The sequence below is a fragment of the Mustela nivalis genome (assembly GCF_964662115.1).
Source record: "Mustela nivalis genome assembly, chromosome: 6".
NCBI lineage: Eukaryota > Metazoa > Chordata > Mammalia > Carnivora > Mustelidae > Mustela > Mustela nivalis.
The window spans coordinates 102,020,648-102,034,766 of NC_139025.1; the positions used below are offsets into that span (position 1 = coordinate 102,020,648).

The 14,119-nt window shown below is 54.9% G+C and overlaps 1 protein-coding gene across 1 annotated transcript in view; it reads left to right on the forward strand.

Moving 5' to 3' along the window:
- The first annotated feature begins 266 nt into the window (after positions 1–266).
- The window catches only part of OAZ2 (ornithine decarboxylase antizyme 2), a 67,447-nt gene continuing 53,594 nt past the window's right edge, over positions 267–14,119 (forward strand). Inside the window, 1 exon segment of the mRNA XM_082737278.1 lies at positions 267–677. Within this exon segment, the coding sequence (XP_082593404.1) occupies positions 591–677 (87 nt within the window). The 5' untranslated portion in view covers positions 267–590.

Here is a 14,119-nt window from a genome sequence, read left to right on the forward strand (position 1 = left end):
TTGTCACAGTAGGGTAAGGGGAAAGGAAAGAGAGGGTGAGAGACGACGAGGGAGAGGAGAAAAGCCCTGCCGGAGGCTGGCGCGCTGCAGCCCCGGCCGGGGCGAGCCCTCAGTGGGCGGCGAGGATTGGCTGCGCGTTCCCCCGGAGACCGCGAGGAGGGCGGGGGAGGGGGCTGGCCGGGCCCCAGCTGAGGCCGGTTCCGGCCCCCGCCCCCCGCCCCCGCCCGGCGCCCGCCCCCTCCCCCGGCGCCCGCCCCCCGCCGCAGCCGCCGCCGCCGCCGCGGGCGCACTCGCCGGTCGCAGTGAAAAGGCGGAGGCGGCGGCCGCTCGGGCTCGGCTCCGGTTCCGAGTGCCCCCCCCCCCGCCGCACCCCCCTCCCCACCTCCCGCACCCGCCAAACTTGATGTGACCCCAGCCCGACGCGGCGGCTGCCCCTCTCACCGCCCCGCGCGCCCCCCACCGCCACCCCGCCCCGCACTCCCGGAGCGCACCGCTCACCGCGCCCCTTCCCACCTCCTCGCCGGGGCCGGGCGCCGCGCTCGCCCTCAGCGTTCCCTTCCCCTCGCCACCCCCACCTCACCCCCCGCACCATGAGCAACCTGAAGCCGGACAGCGAGCACAGCACCGGCACCGGCACGGGCACCGGCACGGGCTCCGGCGGCACTCTGGAGGAGGAGGTGGGTCCGCGGCCCCGGGACTTGTCGGGGTGAAGTGCACGCGGAGGTGGGCGGGGGAGAGGGCGCGCTGGGCCTCCCGCGCCGCGCGGGGCCGGTCTGGCAAGCGCTCCGGGCGCCTTCCCGCCGCTGCCCTTCGGTCAGGGAGGAGCAGCCCGTGTCCGGCGGGCGGGGGCGCGCGGCCTGGACTGCCCCGCCGGGCGGGCATTGTCTCCCCGCCCTCCCGGGCTCGGGGCGGGCCGCGCGCCTGCCGCCGTCCGTGCGTCCCGTGGTGGGCGAGCGGCGCATTGCCTGCCCCATGCCCGCTGCCCGCGCGTCCCTTGTTCTCTACTCTCGGAACGGCCCGCTACAGCCTTCCGAGGCGCTCCTCGGGTAAGGCCGGGACTCCCGCCTCCGCTGGAAGGAACTAAACGGGATTAGGACCGCGGGCGGGCGGCACCCTCACTGCCTTACACTTTCCACCCTGACCCCTCCCCGTGACCTTGGAGTCCCGGGCCGGCCGCCCCGCGCTTTGGTTCACTACAACTGAGCTGTAGTCACCGGGGGTGGACGGACTTTCCTTGCAGCCCCAGAACTTGGGCTTTGGCAAAGAGGTCGGCGGGTGGTTAGTGAGAGTTGAGAAAGAGATGCCTGAAGATACTTCTTTCCCGGTTCTCCTCCCTTCGGTTTTGACCCGTCAGGCAATCAATCCAGGACCCCAGAGCTGGCCTGGGTGGGATTCTGCAAGGAGAGGCGACATTATCTTGACCACCGGACATGTGCTAAGAGAGGAGGGCTTGTGAGGCGGCTTCGTGGAATCAGCAGTAGCTGGGTGGTTAATGGGATGGCCAAATCGGGGAGGGTGTTTGTGGGCGGGGTGAGGTGGGGTGTGAGGTGGTGGATATAAGCCTGAGAGCTGTGGGCAGCGAATGGAGACCAGGACCTGGGCCGGCTGAGACAAAAAGTGGTGTGGAAGGGGCAGGCTTTGCAGCTGTCTCCCAAGGGCCTCTGGCAAGCTGTGTCACTCCAGGGCTGAGAGACCCTTCCTGCCGCGCCCTGGAAAGCCCTTGCCCAGGAAACCAAGGGCCAGTTATCCACCCTGAGCTCCTTTCCCCTTGGTCTGAGGATAGTAACCGCAGAGCCCCTGATGGGGGCCGGTGCTGCTGCCTCCCTCCAGTGCAGTGGCCGTGGTGCCGGCGGGCCGTGCTGTAGGTGTGGTGCAGAATGGCGGCGGTGGCCCATTGCTGGGCTGGGCTCCTCACTGTGGGAGGGATGGTGGGAGGGTCACACCACCGGCACCCACTCTTAGTAATTCAGAGGGTTGGTGCTAGTCCGAGTCCACCAATGGCATGGCATCTTGAGAATCTAGGTCTAGATCTCACTTTTTTGGGCGAAGGGGTGGGAAATATATAACTTCACACAGAAGGATGACAAGGGAGGGCCTGACATTTGTCCGCTGGGGTTGTGTGGGCTCCAGTGCAAGGGATGGGAGTTGGCTCCTGAAGTCCTTGTCTTCCTCGGACCTTGACATGCTGACAGGCCCATGGCACTGGTGGGAACCTTAACCCCATCCTAACTGTACCTGGTTGTTCAGAATCTCTCCTGAGAGTTGAGGGGAGGGTGACAGGGTTGCTGGTGTATATGGGATCTCTGCTTGGCCTCTTGTGAAGCTGGGCAAAGACCCAGAAGGCCACTAGTGCTAGATGGTTGACTTCAGCAGGGGGTTCACCCAAGAGGCTGGGCTGACCCTCAGACCTACCCCCTTTGAAGTGGGATGGGTGAACCTTGTGGCCAAGCTAAGTTCTTAGAGAAAGCATGTGAAGTATTGGTCACTTTTTTCTAAGTGCTTTTTCTGAGAGAGAAGGCAGAATCTTCAAGAAGTGGAATCCCTGTGACTCCTCCTTAGGGGCAGAGGTGGGTCACAGCACCGTAGTGGTTAAGGGAATCAGCGCACCTGGTGCTGACGGAGGGGCACAGGCTTGTATGTAACAGAGTTCTAAAATTAAAGTTCTGGGAATCTCCTGGATTCTAGTGTCTGCTCTGGTCAGGTTAAGTGCAAGGATGAGCCCCCTCTCCTCATTAGACTTCTGGACCAAGAGCTCTTCTGCTGAGGTTCCTTGTTGAATTGGTGGTTTGAGCTGGAACTGAATTCCTTCCCTTTAGCTTAGCTTCCCCCTTGGCAGTCATTTCTGCATCCCCCCAGGAGCCACCATCTGGGGAATCTCTGTTAGCTGGGGTAGTTTACTCTCATGGCTGAGCCAGGCTGGCTCTCAGAGATTAGGTAAAGCAAGCTTGGAAAACCAAGGAATCCTTCTTGCCCACCAGAAGACCTCAATTCCTAAAGGTGTTAGGTGGCTGGAGAAAGGGGTTTGTTGTCATGGTTCCAGAAGGGGGTATCAGTAGGGCTGCTCCTTTGTGTAGCCTTGACTTTTCCTGCTTGACCACCTTATGGCTGGGGGCTTTATCCCTATCACAGGCATTAGGTTCCTTTACTGGTTCAGGGAGCAGGATTACAGGTTCAAGGTCACAGACTAGAAGGTAAGAAGGAGGAGGGGATGGAGGTTAAATGCAACAGTAGGTAATATAAGGGATATCAGCAAGTGATGCAGTGGTGCCCCTGAGAAGGTAGAGATCAGCCCTTCCTGAGATGTGGCCAGGTTAGGAGGTTGGGAAGCCTGTGCTGGTCAGAAAGTGTTCCAAGAAGAGCACATAGCAGATGTCAGAGGGAGAGGTAGATTGTGGAACCGCAGGAGTACCTGGTGTTTGCTAGGCTGCAGCCGTCCTGGGGGCCACATTATGAAGAGTCCAAGATCACGCAGGGCTGGGGGGAAATGGGCCTTTTTCTGCCACTTGGAAAGGAGATGTGTTAGAAGCTATGGTACTTTTTGAAAGCTAAGGAGGATGGCGATGAATTAAGGAGAAGGTCTGCAGGGGAAGAGCTAAGTGTCCCTTTTGATCTGGAGGCTATGCCTTAACCCAGGTGGGTCATGGCTGGTGCTGGGAGCTCCAGAAAGTAAGGTGAGACTGTAGCACAGGGCAGGCTTGCCTCTGATGCTTTGGAACCCCAGACCCAAGCTTGCCTTAGTGATTCTGTAGGGCTGGCTAGAGCGTTACAGTGTTTCTGGGGAGGGGTACTTGTGGTTTGAAAGCATTCTATTTTGAAAAAGGAGACTTTCATAATACATGATGAAACTAAGTTAAGTAATTATTCACTGTGTGGGGAGGTGGCAGAGCTGAAGGGAGCGTAGTATTTGGAATCTTGGGGTGGAAGGAGTTCAAGTTTCTAAGAGTTAAAGAAATTTTTTTGCCAGCCTAATGGTAAACTGTAGAAAGGCAGCCAAAGAAGCGACAGCTTAACCTGAGGGTCTTGGCCTCTCCTGTCCTCCCACTCCATCTTTGCTGGTCTGTTGCATCCAATGGATCCAGGCCAGTGTGGCTGCTTGCAGGCCTGGCACCCCTTGGTCTGTCCTGTGTCCTCTAGAGGTCTCTGAGGAGCCAGCCACGTCCCTGGCAGGATGGGCCAGGGTTAGCACTCTAGATGAAGGTGAAGGAATTCTGGGGTCCAGCATGTGACTCAGCCACTTCCCTTTTTCTCTGCCATCAGAAATCTTTGACAGAATCCAGGACATCTTGGTGCTCTATCTGTAAGCTTTTTATTATTTGTTTGTTTGTATGAGTGAAGGCAGGCCTCTGTTCTGGGCGTTTACCTGGAGACAGAGCCCCGGCAGGTAGGCTCAGGCAGATTCTATAGGCTGGGGTTGTTGTGGATGTGACCTCTCTGCTCAAATAGTAATAGAGAGGCTGTCCTGGTATTAGTGAGCATGCCCAGCTTTCGTGCCGGGCGTTATTCTAAATACCTGACCATTTTACCTCCTTGAACTTTCACAACAGCTCTGTGAATTGCTTTACTTTATTGTCATCACCACGTTATGAATGAGGAATCTGAGACCAAAAGTTTAAATAACTTTCAGGTAGGGGCCCTGGGTGGCTCAGTTGGCTGGGTGTCCAGCTCAGGTCATGATCTCAGGGTCCTCAGATCAAGTGCCATGTCAGCCTCCGTGCTTGGCATGGAGTCCTCGGGATTCTCTCCTTCTCCCTCTGCTCCCTGCCCCCCGCCCCCAGCTTGTGTGTGTGTATGTGTGCGTGCATTCTCTCAATTAAATAACATCTTTTAAAACTATCACGTAGCTAGTAAGTAGATAATTTGGGATTTGAACCCAGAATTTGCCCTTAACCACACGCTATACCTGCTGTTCCGTTTTACATTAGGGTTTTTGGTGAGGGTTGGGGGCGTGGGGAGTAAAGTCCTTCAACTAAAGTTTTTGAGGCCCGAGCTTTGGGTGATGTTGCTGCAGGCTAGTTCCCATTGGGCTCAGGCATCTGAGGACTGGGTGATGGGAGCTGGCAGCCCTTGGGAGAGGAGCCTTGCCTCCATGGTAGTACACCCCCTTGTTGCCTGTCCTGGGGCTTACTGCTTTCATTCCCACCCCTACCCCTGCTCCCAGCCCACCTTGGTACCCTGCTGCTTTGGGCATCTTAATTGAAGAAATGGTACCCACTCTAAAGTGACTGTCATTTTGTGGGGGAGGGAGCGGGCATCATTCTGTTGAGGTGCCTTATCTCTTCTTTTCCTGCACATGGGCAGCCTGTCTAGCTTATCCCAATAAGAACCAGCTTCTCAATCCCATTCAGCATTTGGACCTTCTTCTTTTTTTTTTTTTTTTTTAAGATTTTATTTATTTATTTGACAGACAGATTACAAGTAGGCAGAGAGGCATTCAGAGAGAGGAGGAAGCAGGCTTCCTGCTGAGCAGAGAGCCCGATGCGATGCGGGGCTCGATCCCAGGACCCTGGGATCATGACCCGAGCCGAAAGCAGAGGCTTTAACCCACTGAGCCACCCAGGCGCCCCACATTTGGACCTTCTGATTTCTTCTCATCCCCATCTCCAGAGAGGGGCTGAGGAGTACTCAAAGTGGAGTCAAGACATGAAGTGTGGGATGCCTTGCTTTTTGCTCTCATGCTCTCCACTCACTTATCCTGTTGGGCCTCCAGACAGTCCTGAGAGCAAGAGGAGTCCATCCTACCTGTCCTGAGGGCTGGGCTCCTGGTCTGTGGCTCTCAGACTCGGCTGAGCTTTGGTTTTGGGTGGCAGTGACATCTGGTAACTTGCTTGTTTCTCTGCTGTCCCCTGACCATGGCTGCCTCAGAGGCGTGCTCACACCTCTGGCAAAGCCATGAGGCAGGAGGGCAGAGCCCATCCCTATACTTCAGAAACCGTGTTGCTGTGAGGTGGGAACTATAGATACCCCACAAAGCTCTGTGTTCTGGAACCCCATCTACTCCCTGCCTATAGACAGCATGGCCTCCCTCTTTCTGCCGCTTCCCCTGTTGTATCCTTGGATGGAAAAAATGTGGATTCCTCTGAGATGTGCCACGGCTGACAGAAGAATCAGACCTTCCTGAAGAGTCCGCTGGTGGATGCGTCTGTGCTGGGGGCCTCTGGAGGATAGCAGGGGCTGTGGGTATGGGCGGGTCTGTCTAGGCCTGTCTGCCATGGCCTTTAGTCTTTTATGGCCCACTGAGCAGAGGCTCTTGGCTGTCACAAGTCATCAAGGCTGCCTGTATAGTTCGGAACAGGCCTGGGACTCCCGGGAAGAAAGGGTAGGGCCTGACCTAGACGAGGCTGTGGGATGAGTGTCTGGATTACCTAGCTCCCTTTTGTGGTTTGCTACCCTCTCCCTTCCCAAATGGGTCTTGGGCTTTTACTGGTAGAGGGGGTGTCAGGAGAGGTAACTGGAATAGGACCTGGACCCTTTTTTGAGAACATTTGTTGAAATGAAGACTTGGAAGGACTTTTGCCCAGACTGGCCCTCATTCTTTTTTTTTTTTTTTTTTTTTTTTTAAGATTTTATTTATTTATTTGACAGAGAGAGATCACAAGTAGGCAGAGAGGCAGGCAGAGAGAGAGAGAGAGAGAGAGAGGAGGAAGCAGGCTCCCTGCCGAGCAGAGAGCCCGATGCAGGACTCGATCCCAGGACCCTGAGATCATGACCTGAGCCGAAGGCAGCGGCTTAACCCACTGAGCCACCCAGGCGCCCGACTGGCCCTCATTCTTAATGTGTGGTGGTGGCTATATCCAGGCACTGCTGGAGATGTGTGTGACCCGGGAGCTGCAATCCAAAATGCAGACCCTTGAAGCAGCTTCCGTTCCCAAACAGATTCCCTCCCAACAGAAGCATTGTGTTAGGAACCCCCTCTTACCAGGCTTCATCTGCTTCCTTCAGGTAAGTGGGCAGGTGTGGTAGGCTTGGTACTCTGTGTTCACAGTGAAATAACGTCAAGTGGTTTAAGGGTTGGAGGTACTGGTTTTGGAGCTGGGGGAGGGATATAAGGTTCTCCGGGAAATACACTTTGGTGTGTGGCAGTGGTGACAGCTGTGACTCTTGCCAGGGACAGGAACGAGCAATAGATCTGTGTTGGCTGACCACACAGCCTTAGGAGGGACGGCGGAGGTGGGTGGCACAGGAGGGAAGGAAGCCTGCCCTCACCATCCTCTGTGCTGGGGACCCTGTGACCCTGCCACTTGAGTTGCCTCGGCCCCTGGCAGTGTCTAGAACCAAATGGAAAACAATCCCCTGGTGCACCGAGTCTGCACCGTGCAGTTCAGGTGGTTTGGTCTGCTTTCCTATAAATGAGATGTAGGCTGTACTCAAAACAGGCTTTGTGACCAGGTCTGTCCCTGAGATGTTGTGCTTTCTGTTCCTGGGGCTAGAAGTGGCTTATAGCCTGAGGTCATAAGCCTTATTATTTAAGACTCCATTGGTACCTGGCCCTGCCCCACCCTTTAGAGAATTTCGTACCACCCCAGTTTGCTTCCCCTGAGCCCATACATACACAGTCTGGACTCTGAGACACATGGCAGGTTGTAGGGCAAGTGCCCGACTTCCCAGGTGACTTGGGTTTTACTTCCAGCTCTGCCCCTGGCTGGCCCAGCAGCCAGTCCCTGAGCTGGTTCTTCATCTGTGAAATGGCCCTACTGCTCTGCCTGTTTCACCCAGGGACTATCCTGTTCCTATGCCAGATGGTAGGTATAAAAGACCTGGGAACCACAAAGTGCAGCCCCAGGTGGGGTCTTGAGAGCCAAGCCCTGTGATTTGGGGCTGTAATTAGCAGGGGCAGGCTTAATGCTATAGAACACATCTGAAGCCTGGTCCTTCACAGCATCGAAGATGTCCTACGTGCAGGGAAGCAGGGCAGTGTCCTATCCCCGGAGCTGAGTGGCCCAGAGCTCTTTGGAGGGAGCATGGGAAGCACTGGTTTTCTGGGAGCCTGTGTCTCAACTCCCATCCACTGTCTGGCTGTATCTGCTTGCTCTTTTTCCCTGTGTCCTTGTTCAGCCCTTATAAGTCCTGCATCTGCGGGCCGTGTCACCACATTCCATCCACCTCTCGTCAAGTGGCCCCACTCAGAGGGACTTCTTTCCCCCGGGAGGGGTAAGAGCGACCTGCTGGTGCCAAGCCTCGGCCTGGGACCCAGGCGGCTCCCTTCCCCCACCCTGCCTTCTACATGCACACCCTAAAGAAGAAACCCTGGCCACAGAGATCTCTGGGAGGGAGTTACATGGGGGGGACTGCCCTGAGGTTTCTTTTTGTCAACCCCAACACCGCCCCAGCAGAGACCCCTTCCAGACCCCTAGGGTCTGGCTGCTGACTTCCTGTTCTGTCACTCTCTCAATCTCTGTCCCCCTTTTCATCACTTTCTTGGCCTTTTTACGTGCAGAAGGGAGTCGCTTAAGCTCTGAGCAGCTGGAGGACAATACCTAAGCCTTATCTGGGGACTCAGTCACCTTCTCCTGTGTCCCTGGTATCTCACAAGGTAGAGTGTGAAGGACCCCAAGGCCAGTACATCCTTCCTCTTTACAGTTGAAGCAGCAGAGGAAGGCTACAAAGCCATCTGCCAGGCTTGTGGCCAGGCTGGGGCTCCTTACCCAGGCTCCCTGACAGTTGGTTTGAGGTTCTTTTTCTTTTGTTTCCATATCTGAGCAACAGGTGCCTGCTGAGCAGAAGGCTGAGCCCGAGTCCTCTGGTGTCTCCATTCTCAATAGTGTTTCTTCCCCCTGGAGGAAGAATGATGATGGCTGATGCAAGCTTAGAAAGGACCTTTAGGGGACACTGGAGTGGCTCCGTCCCTTTCAGCTCAGGTCATGGTCTCAGGGTCTTGAGATGAAGCCACATATCAGGCTCTGTGCTCATGCAGAGTCTGCTTGTCTCTCTCTGTCCCCCTGCTTGCTCTTGCCCTCTCTCTCTTTCAAATAAATAAATACATCAATATCTTTAGAAAAAGAAAGGACCTTTAGTATCTTTTTTTTTTTTTTTTTAAAGATTTTATTGATTTGACAGAGAGAGAGAGCAAGCGGGCAGGGGGAGAGTGAGAGGGACAAGCAGACTCTGCACTGAGCACAGAGCCTGATGTGGGCCTCAATCTTAGGATCTTGAGATCTAAGGCAGACGCTTAACTGAGCCACTCAGGTGCCACAGGACCTTTAGTATCTTCATGTCAGGAAAGCTGTAAGCTGGATGTAACACCGGTTGCATTTCATCAACTCCCAGGGTCTGGCTGGTGGGGGTGGTGCTGACTGATGGGGTGGCCTGGGCTTCTGTTTGGACTTGGGTGTTTGGGGCCACACGTGCCCAGCTGCTCTGTGTGAGGCATGTCTGTGGCCCTGTTCCGGTGCCTGCCTGCAAGTCAGCAGGGCACAAGGCTGTTCCCACTTAGCTGGTGGGAATCGGTAGTCTGTCTTCCTTTGACTTTCCTATAATTAATTTTGTTAAGGACTAAGCATGGGATCATCCAGTAGACAAGACACCCCCCACCCCCAAGTCAGCCTTCTGTTTCTGCCTTCTTAGCTCAGGGTGCCCAAGGCCAACCTGACTGAGGGCCGAGTAAGTTGGGGTGTGAGACTGAGGTCTGCAAAGTATTGACTCATGGGCACCTGGGGACATAGAGCTCGTGGACATAGACCATGAACAACTCACTGGACCTCTGGGCTTTGGTTTCCTCCTCTAAAAATAAGGTTTCTTCCAGTTCAAATGTTCTGCATTTCAGTTGCTTCAGAGGCCTGGGAGTCAGGGAAGGATGTGGGAGGGGCTTCTGAGAGGCTTGTTTTTCCCTTTTTGGACTTCCCTCCTCCCCCCACTCCCTTCCCTAAGTGGTGTTTTCCATCCAGATGACACCAGAGCTTGCGCGAAGGTGTGAGTAGGTGGGGAATTCAGAGTGAGCCCATCACTTCCGTAGTTCGCTGGGATGGACAGGTGAAGTAGTTAATTCCTTTCCAGATTGAATTCCAGCTTCCAGAGATGCTACGGGACTGCTGCAAAGAATCCATTTTCAAATGTCATTTTTATCTCTTTGGTGGATGTATCTCTTGTGTCCTTCCCGAGTCCCAGGCCTGTGAGGCAGGGATTTGCCTCGAAGGCACAAGTCTGTCTTCTAGGGCAGAGTGTTCCCGGTGGACCAGAGGGGTTTATCTGGGTTGGGATGGGGAAGAGGTCGGGGTGGTTGGTCCCCGAAGTCCCGGCAGGACTGTCTTGGAGATGACAAGGCTGGGCTTTAGAAGAAGGCTGTGGCTGTCCTTCAGAGTTAAAGGATAAGAGGGTTTCATATCCATGATCATTTCACTGTTTTTTGAAAGTGGTGTTTACCCTTTTTTTGTTGTTTTTCAAAGATTTTTAAAAATTTATTTGACATAGAGACAGAGAGAGGGAGCAAAAACAGGGAGACAGAGAGAGAGAAGCAGGCTTCCTGCTGAGCACGGAGCCCGATGTAGGGCCCAATCCCAGGACCCCGGGATCATGACCTGAGCCAAAGGCATACATTCGACTGACTGAGCCACCCAGTTGCCCCTTCCCTTTCTGCCTCATAATAAAAGCTGGGACTTAGGGAGCCTGTCCTCTCAGCCACAGGACCCTGCTGTGCTCTCAGCTGCGAAGTTGAACGTTTAATGCTTGGTGTGAAGGGAGTCTTTTGTCAAAAAGGTCGGGGCAGGTTGGGGCTATAGGATCCTTAGTGTCAGTCCTGTCCCTGTCATTGCAGAGAAGGGCTAGGGCAGCATGGCCAGGCCCCAGCCTGCATGTGGAGTCCTCTTTGTGTGTGTGTGTGTGGGGGGGGTCCTTCAGTGACCACCGCCTTCTGTGGAAGCTTCACTCAGCTGTTTTCATCTGTAGAGAAAACTGACTCCCTCGTTGTCCTCCGACAGTCCCCTTCTCTTAATACCTCTACAGCCTCTGTGTGAGCGGGGTCCTGCATGTGCCTCGGGGAAGAGGGAGACCTCTGAACAGCTGCTGTCGAGAGAGCTGGCCTGGATTGGCGGCACTGAGTGACAGGTTTCTGCCTGGGGGAGTGTCTAGGACCAAGAGGATGTCTACCTGGACTCCTACAGAGAGGATGAGTCCTGCCTAGAGGCCTTTCCCACAGAGGTCTAAACTTGTTCTAAGGCTAATACCTTGTGCGTCACTATCCCCTTGCTCCTGAAGCTTGTTTGATGTCACTTTTTTCTGAACATGTGTAAGCAAATGTCAGTTTGTCTGAAGGAGGAACATCAGAAACACACAGATATGAATGAGAAGACCAGAGTCCCTGCTTCCTACTTCTCTTCAGAAGGTCATCTTCCGGGGTGCCTGGGTGGCTCAGTGTGTTAAAGCCTCTGCCTTCGGCTCAGGTCATGGTCTTGGGGTCCTGGGATTGAGCCCCGCATCGGGCTCTCCACTCAGCGGGGAGACTGCTTCCCTTCCTCTCTCTCTGCCTGCTTCTCTGCCTACTTGTGATCTCTGTCAAATAAATAAATAAAAATCTTAAAAAAAAAAAAAAAAAAAAAAAGAAGGTCATCTTCCTCTGCCTGGAGAGGACCGCAGAGGAAAGGAGACCTCCAGTATGAGGCCTGAAGGAATAGCCAGGCACTCCAGGGAGCCTGTCATGTTGGGGTTAGAAATTGGGCTGAGTTCCACAGGGGTCTCAAGAATAATGCTGGGGGACGGGAGACCGCTTACAGACTGCCCTTCTCCGCCCTCCCCAGAGTGAGCGCAAGGGCCTCCTGTGGGGGAGGTGAGGGCTCTTCCTCCCAGCCCTGGAGGGGCCCTATGGAGGAGCTGGACAACCTCAGGAAGTCTGACCTCCAGTGATAGCCTGGGGCATGGACTTTAATGAGACTGGACCTCCTCAACCCTTTGCTTCCAGCATCTTGGGGGAAGGACAGGCAGCAGGACTTGTCTAAAGGAAGAGCAGCCTCAGGAGCCCCCAGAGCCTGCTGGGTGGGTGGGGGACACAGTTGTGCCAAAGGCCATTTGGTTCCTCCAGGCAGGCCTGGGGCTCGCTGGGACCTCCAGCAAGACCAGGTCTGCTCCTGACCGTCATGAAGGCAGCATAGCCATGTCTGCAGTGTCTTTAGTGGGCAAGTGGCCAAGTTCCTTGTCCATGTCGACATGGTAGTTCTAGCAAGTTCCACCAGAAGAGCTGTTCCTCATCATGTTTCTTCTTTCACTGACTTCTAAAGATTCTCTATACTTTTGTCCACTTCTCTCCTGATACTCTCCCTACCCTGTTCCAAACTTACCTTCTACCTGCACTGAGGTTGTGGTTGTGGCCCAGCACCTTCCACCAGCACTTGCCATAAAGGTGACCATCTTAGAAGGTCTGCTGTTGCCTTAGACGTTTCAGGATGGGGGAGATAATCCCTTGCGTTCTCTGGATACTTCTGGAGAAAGGGTGAGTGTATGGAAGGAGAAGGGCCCAGGCAACAAGGTTGGTGCCTTCTAGCAGCCCAGGATTGTGTGAACCACCCCTTCTGTTTTCTTCAAATACTTTAAAACGTTTTTGTGTTGAATTCCTCTACTGAACACATAGAATAGGCAGGACGTGGGTGCTTTGGTTAATCTATCTAGCTTGGTATCAGCCTGCGGTTGGTGCCCAAACCCTTGTCTGTACCAAACCTCTTTCCTGAGTGTTGCACCCTATTGCCATGAGGCTGGCATCATGGGGGCAGAGAAGGAGGAGTCTCCAATGTAAGCCTGGGTCACAACCAGTAGGCAAGGCCTTGGAGAAGTCACTGTATGTCTCTGTCCCTGCCGTCCCCTAAAGGACCTGACTGTGCCATCAGCTTGCTGTGTTACCTTCCTATCCTGAGCCTTGGTTCCCTCATCTGCAGAGTGAGAGTGCTGAACTAGCTGCTCTCCATGGTGCCTCCCACCTTGGCCATTCCCTCCCTAGGGAAGAGGAACATTAACGAATCCAGTGACTATTTAAGGTTCACTCACCTGCATTCCCAGCTCCCGACTGACTTGGACCCAATCCAGACTCACTAGGCAACTTTATAAATACATGGCTCATGGCCCCTGATAGGGGAGGTTTTTGTGCAGGTCGGTGATGTGATTACAGGAGCCCTAAGTGAACCAGCATTTCACTGAGCCTCTGCTACGTACTGGGCATAGAGGAGAGGGAGTTCTTCATCCTGGAGGTGGATGGTATCTGCATTGTACAGACGGAGGAACTGAGCTCTGGAGAGATGACACCCCTTCCCCACGCCAGGCATAAAGCTGGGAGGCACTCCGGTGTAACCGACCCAAGCCTGCGCTCTCCCCCTGTGTGGTGTCACTGTGCCCTGCCGGGCCACACCTGCCCCTGGCTGGGAGTCTTTCATCTGGATGGACTGAGGGGCACAGAGACGGGGTGGGAGGGGTGGGTAGTTCAAATGGCGAGGCGTGACTCTAGGCCCCAGTGGAGCCCAGTGGCTCAGTGGGAAGGAAAGGGGAGAGAGGAGACAGAGGGACCCGAAAGATGAGTGCTATTCAGTTAGGGAATGAGGAAGGGGTGCGCTGAGGGGCAGCACAAGCAGCTGCCTTGCGACAGGCCTGTGGGGGTGCTTGTTGGGAGGGGGTAGGACTGGACAGAGCTGGAAGCAGGAGAGGGGTGGTCTCTGCAACCTCCTGTCCTCTCCACAGCAGCTGAGCAGCCGGCTAGGCTGACGCTTCCTTCCACCTCTGGTTCCTTCTTGGTCTTCCCCCATCACTCCAGCATTCTAAACAGGTGCCGGGGGAAGGACCGCCTACCGAACTGACAGAACTTCACCCACCCGTGGGGCTAGTGAGGCCGCCTCAATGCCACTCCCCCTGCTCCCACAGCAGAATGGACTGCTGGTGGCATAGATGGCTAAGTCAGGGTGCCTGGGTCTTACCCAACTCCGCTCCCTTGAGAGCTCAGCTGTATGAGCCTTTTCTGGGCCTCAGTTTCCCTGTCTGCACAAGGGGATAGGCAGAGGGCACATCATCTGGCAGTGATGCTAGGGTCAAGTGAGTATACAGGTTAGGCTATCTGTGACCTGGCGGCTGGGGACCCACCACCTAATCTGTAACCGCCTGACCTCAGCTTGTGTCCTGGGAGATGGGGTGGTAGCCAGATGGTAGTATTTTGGAC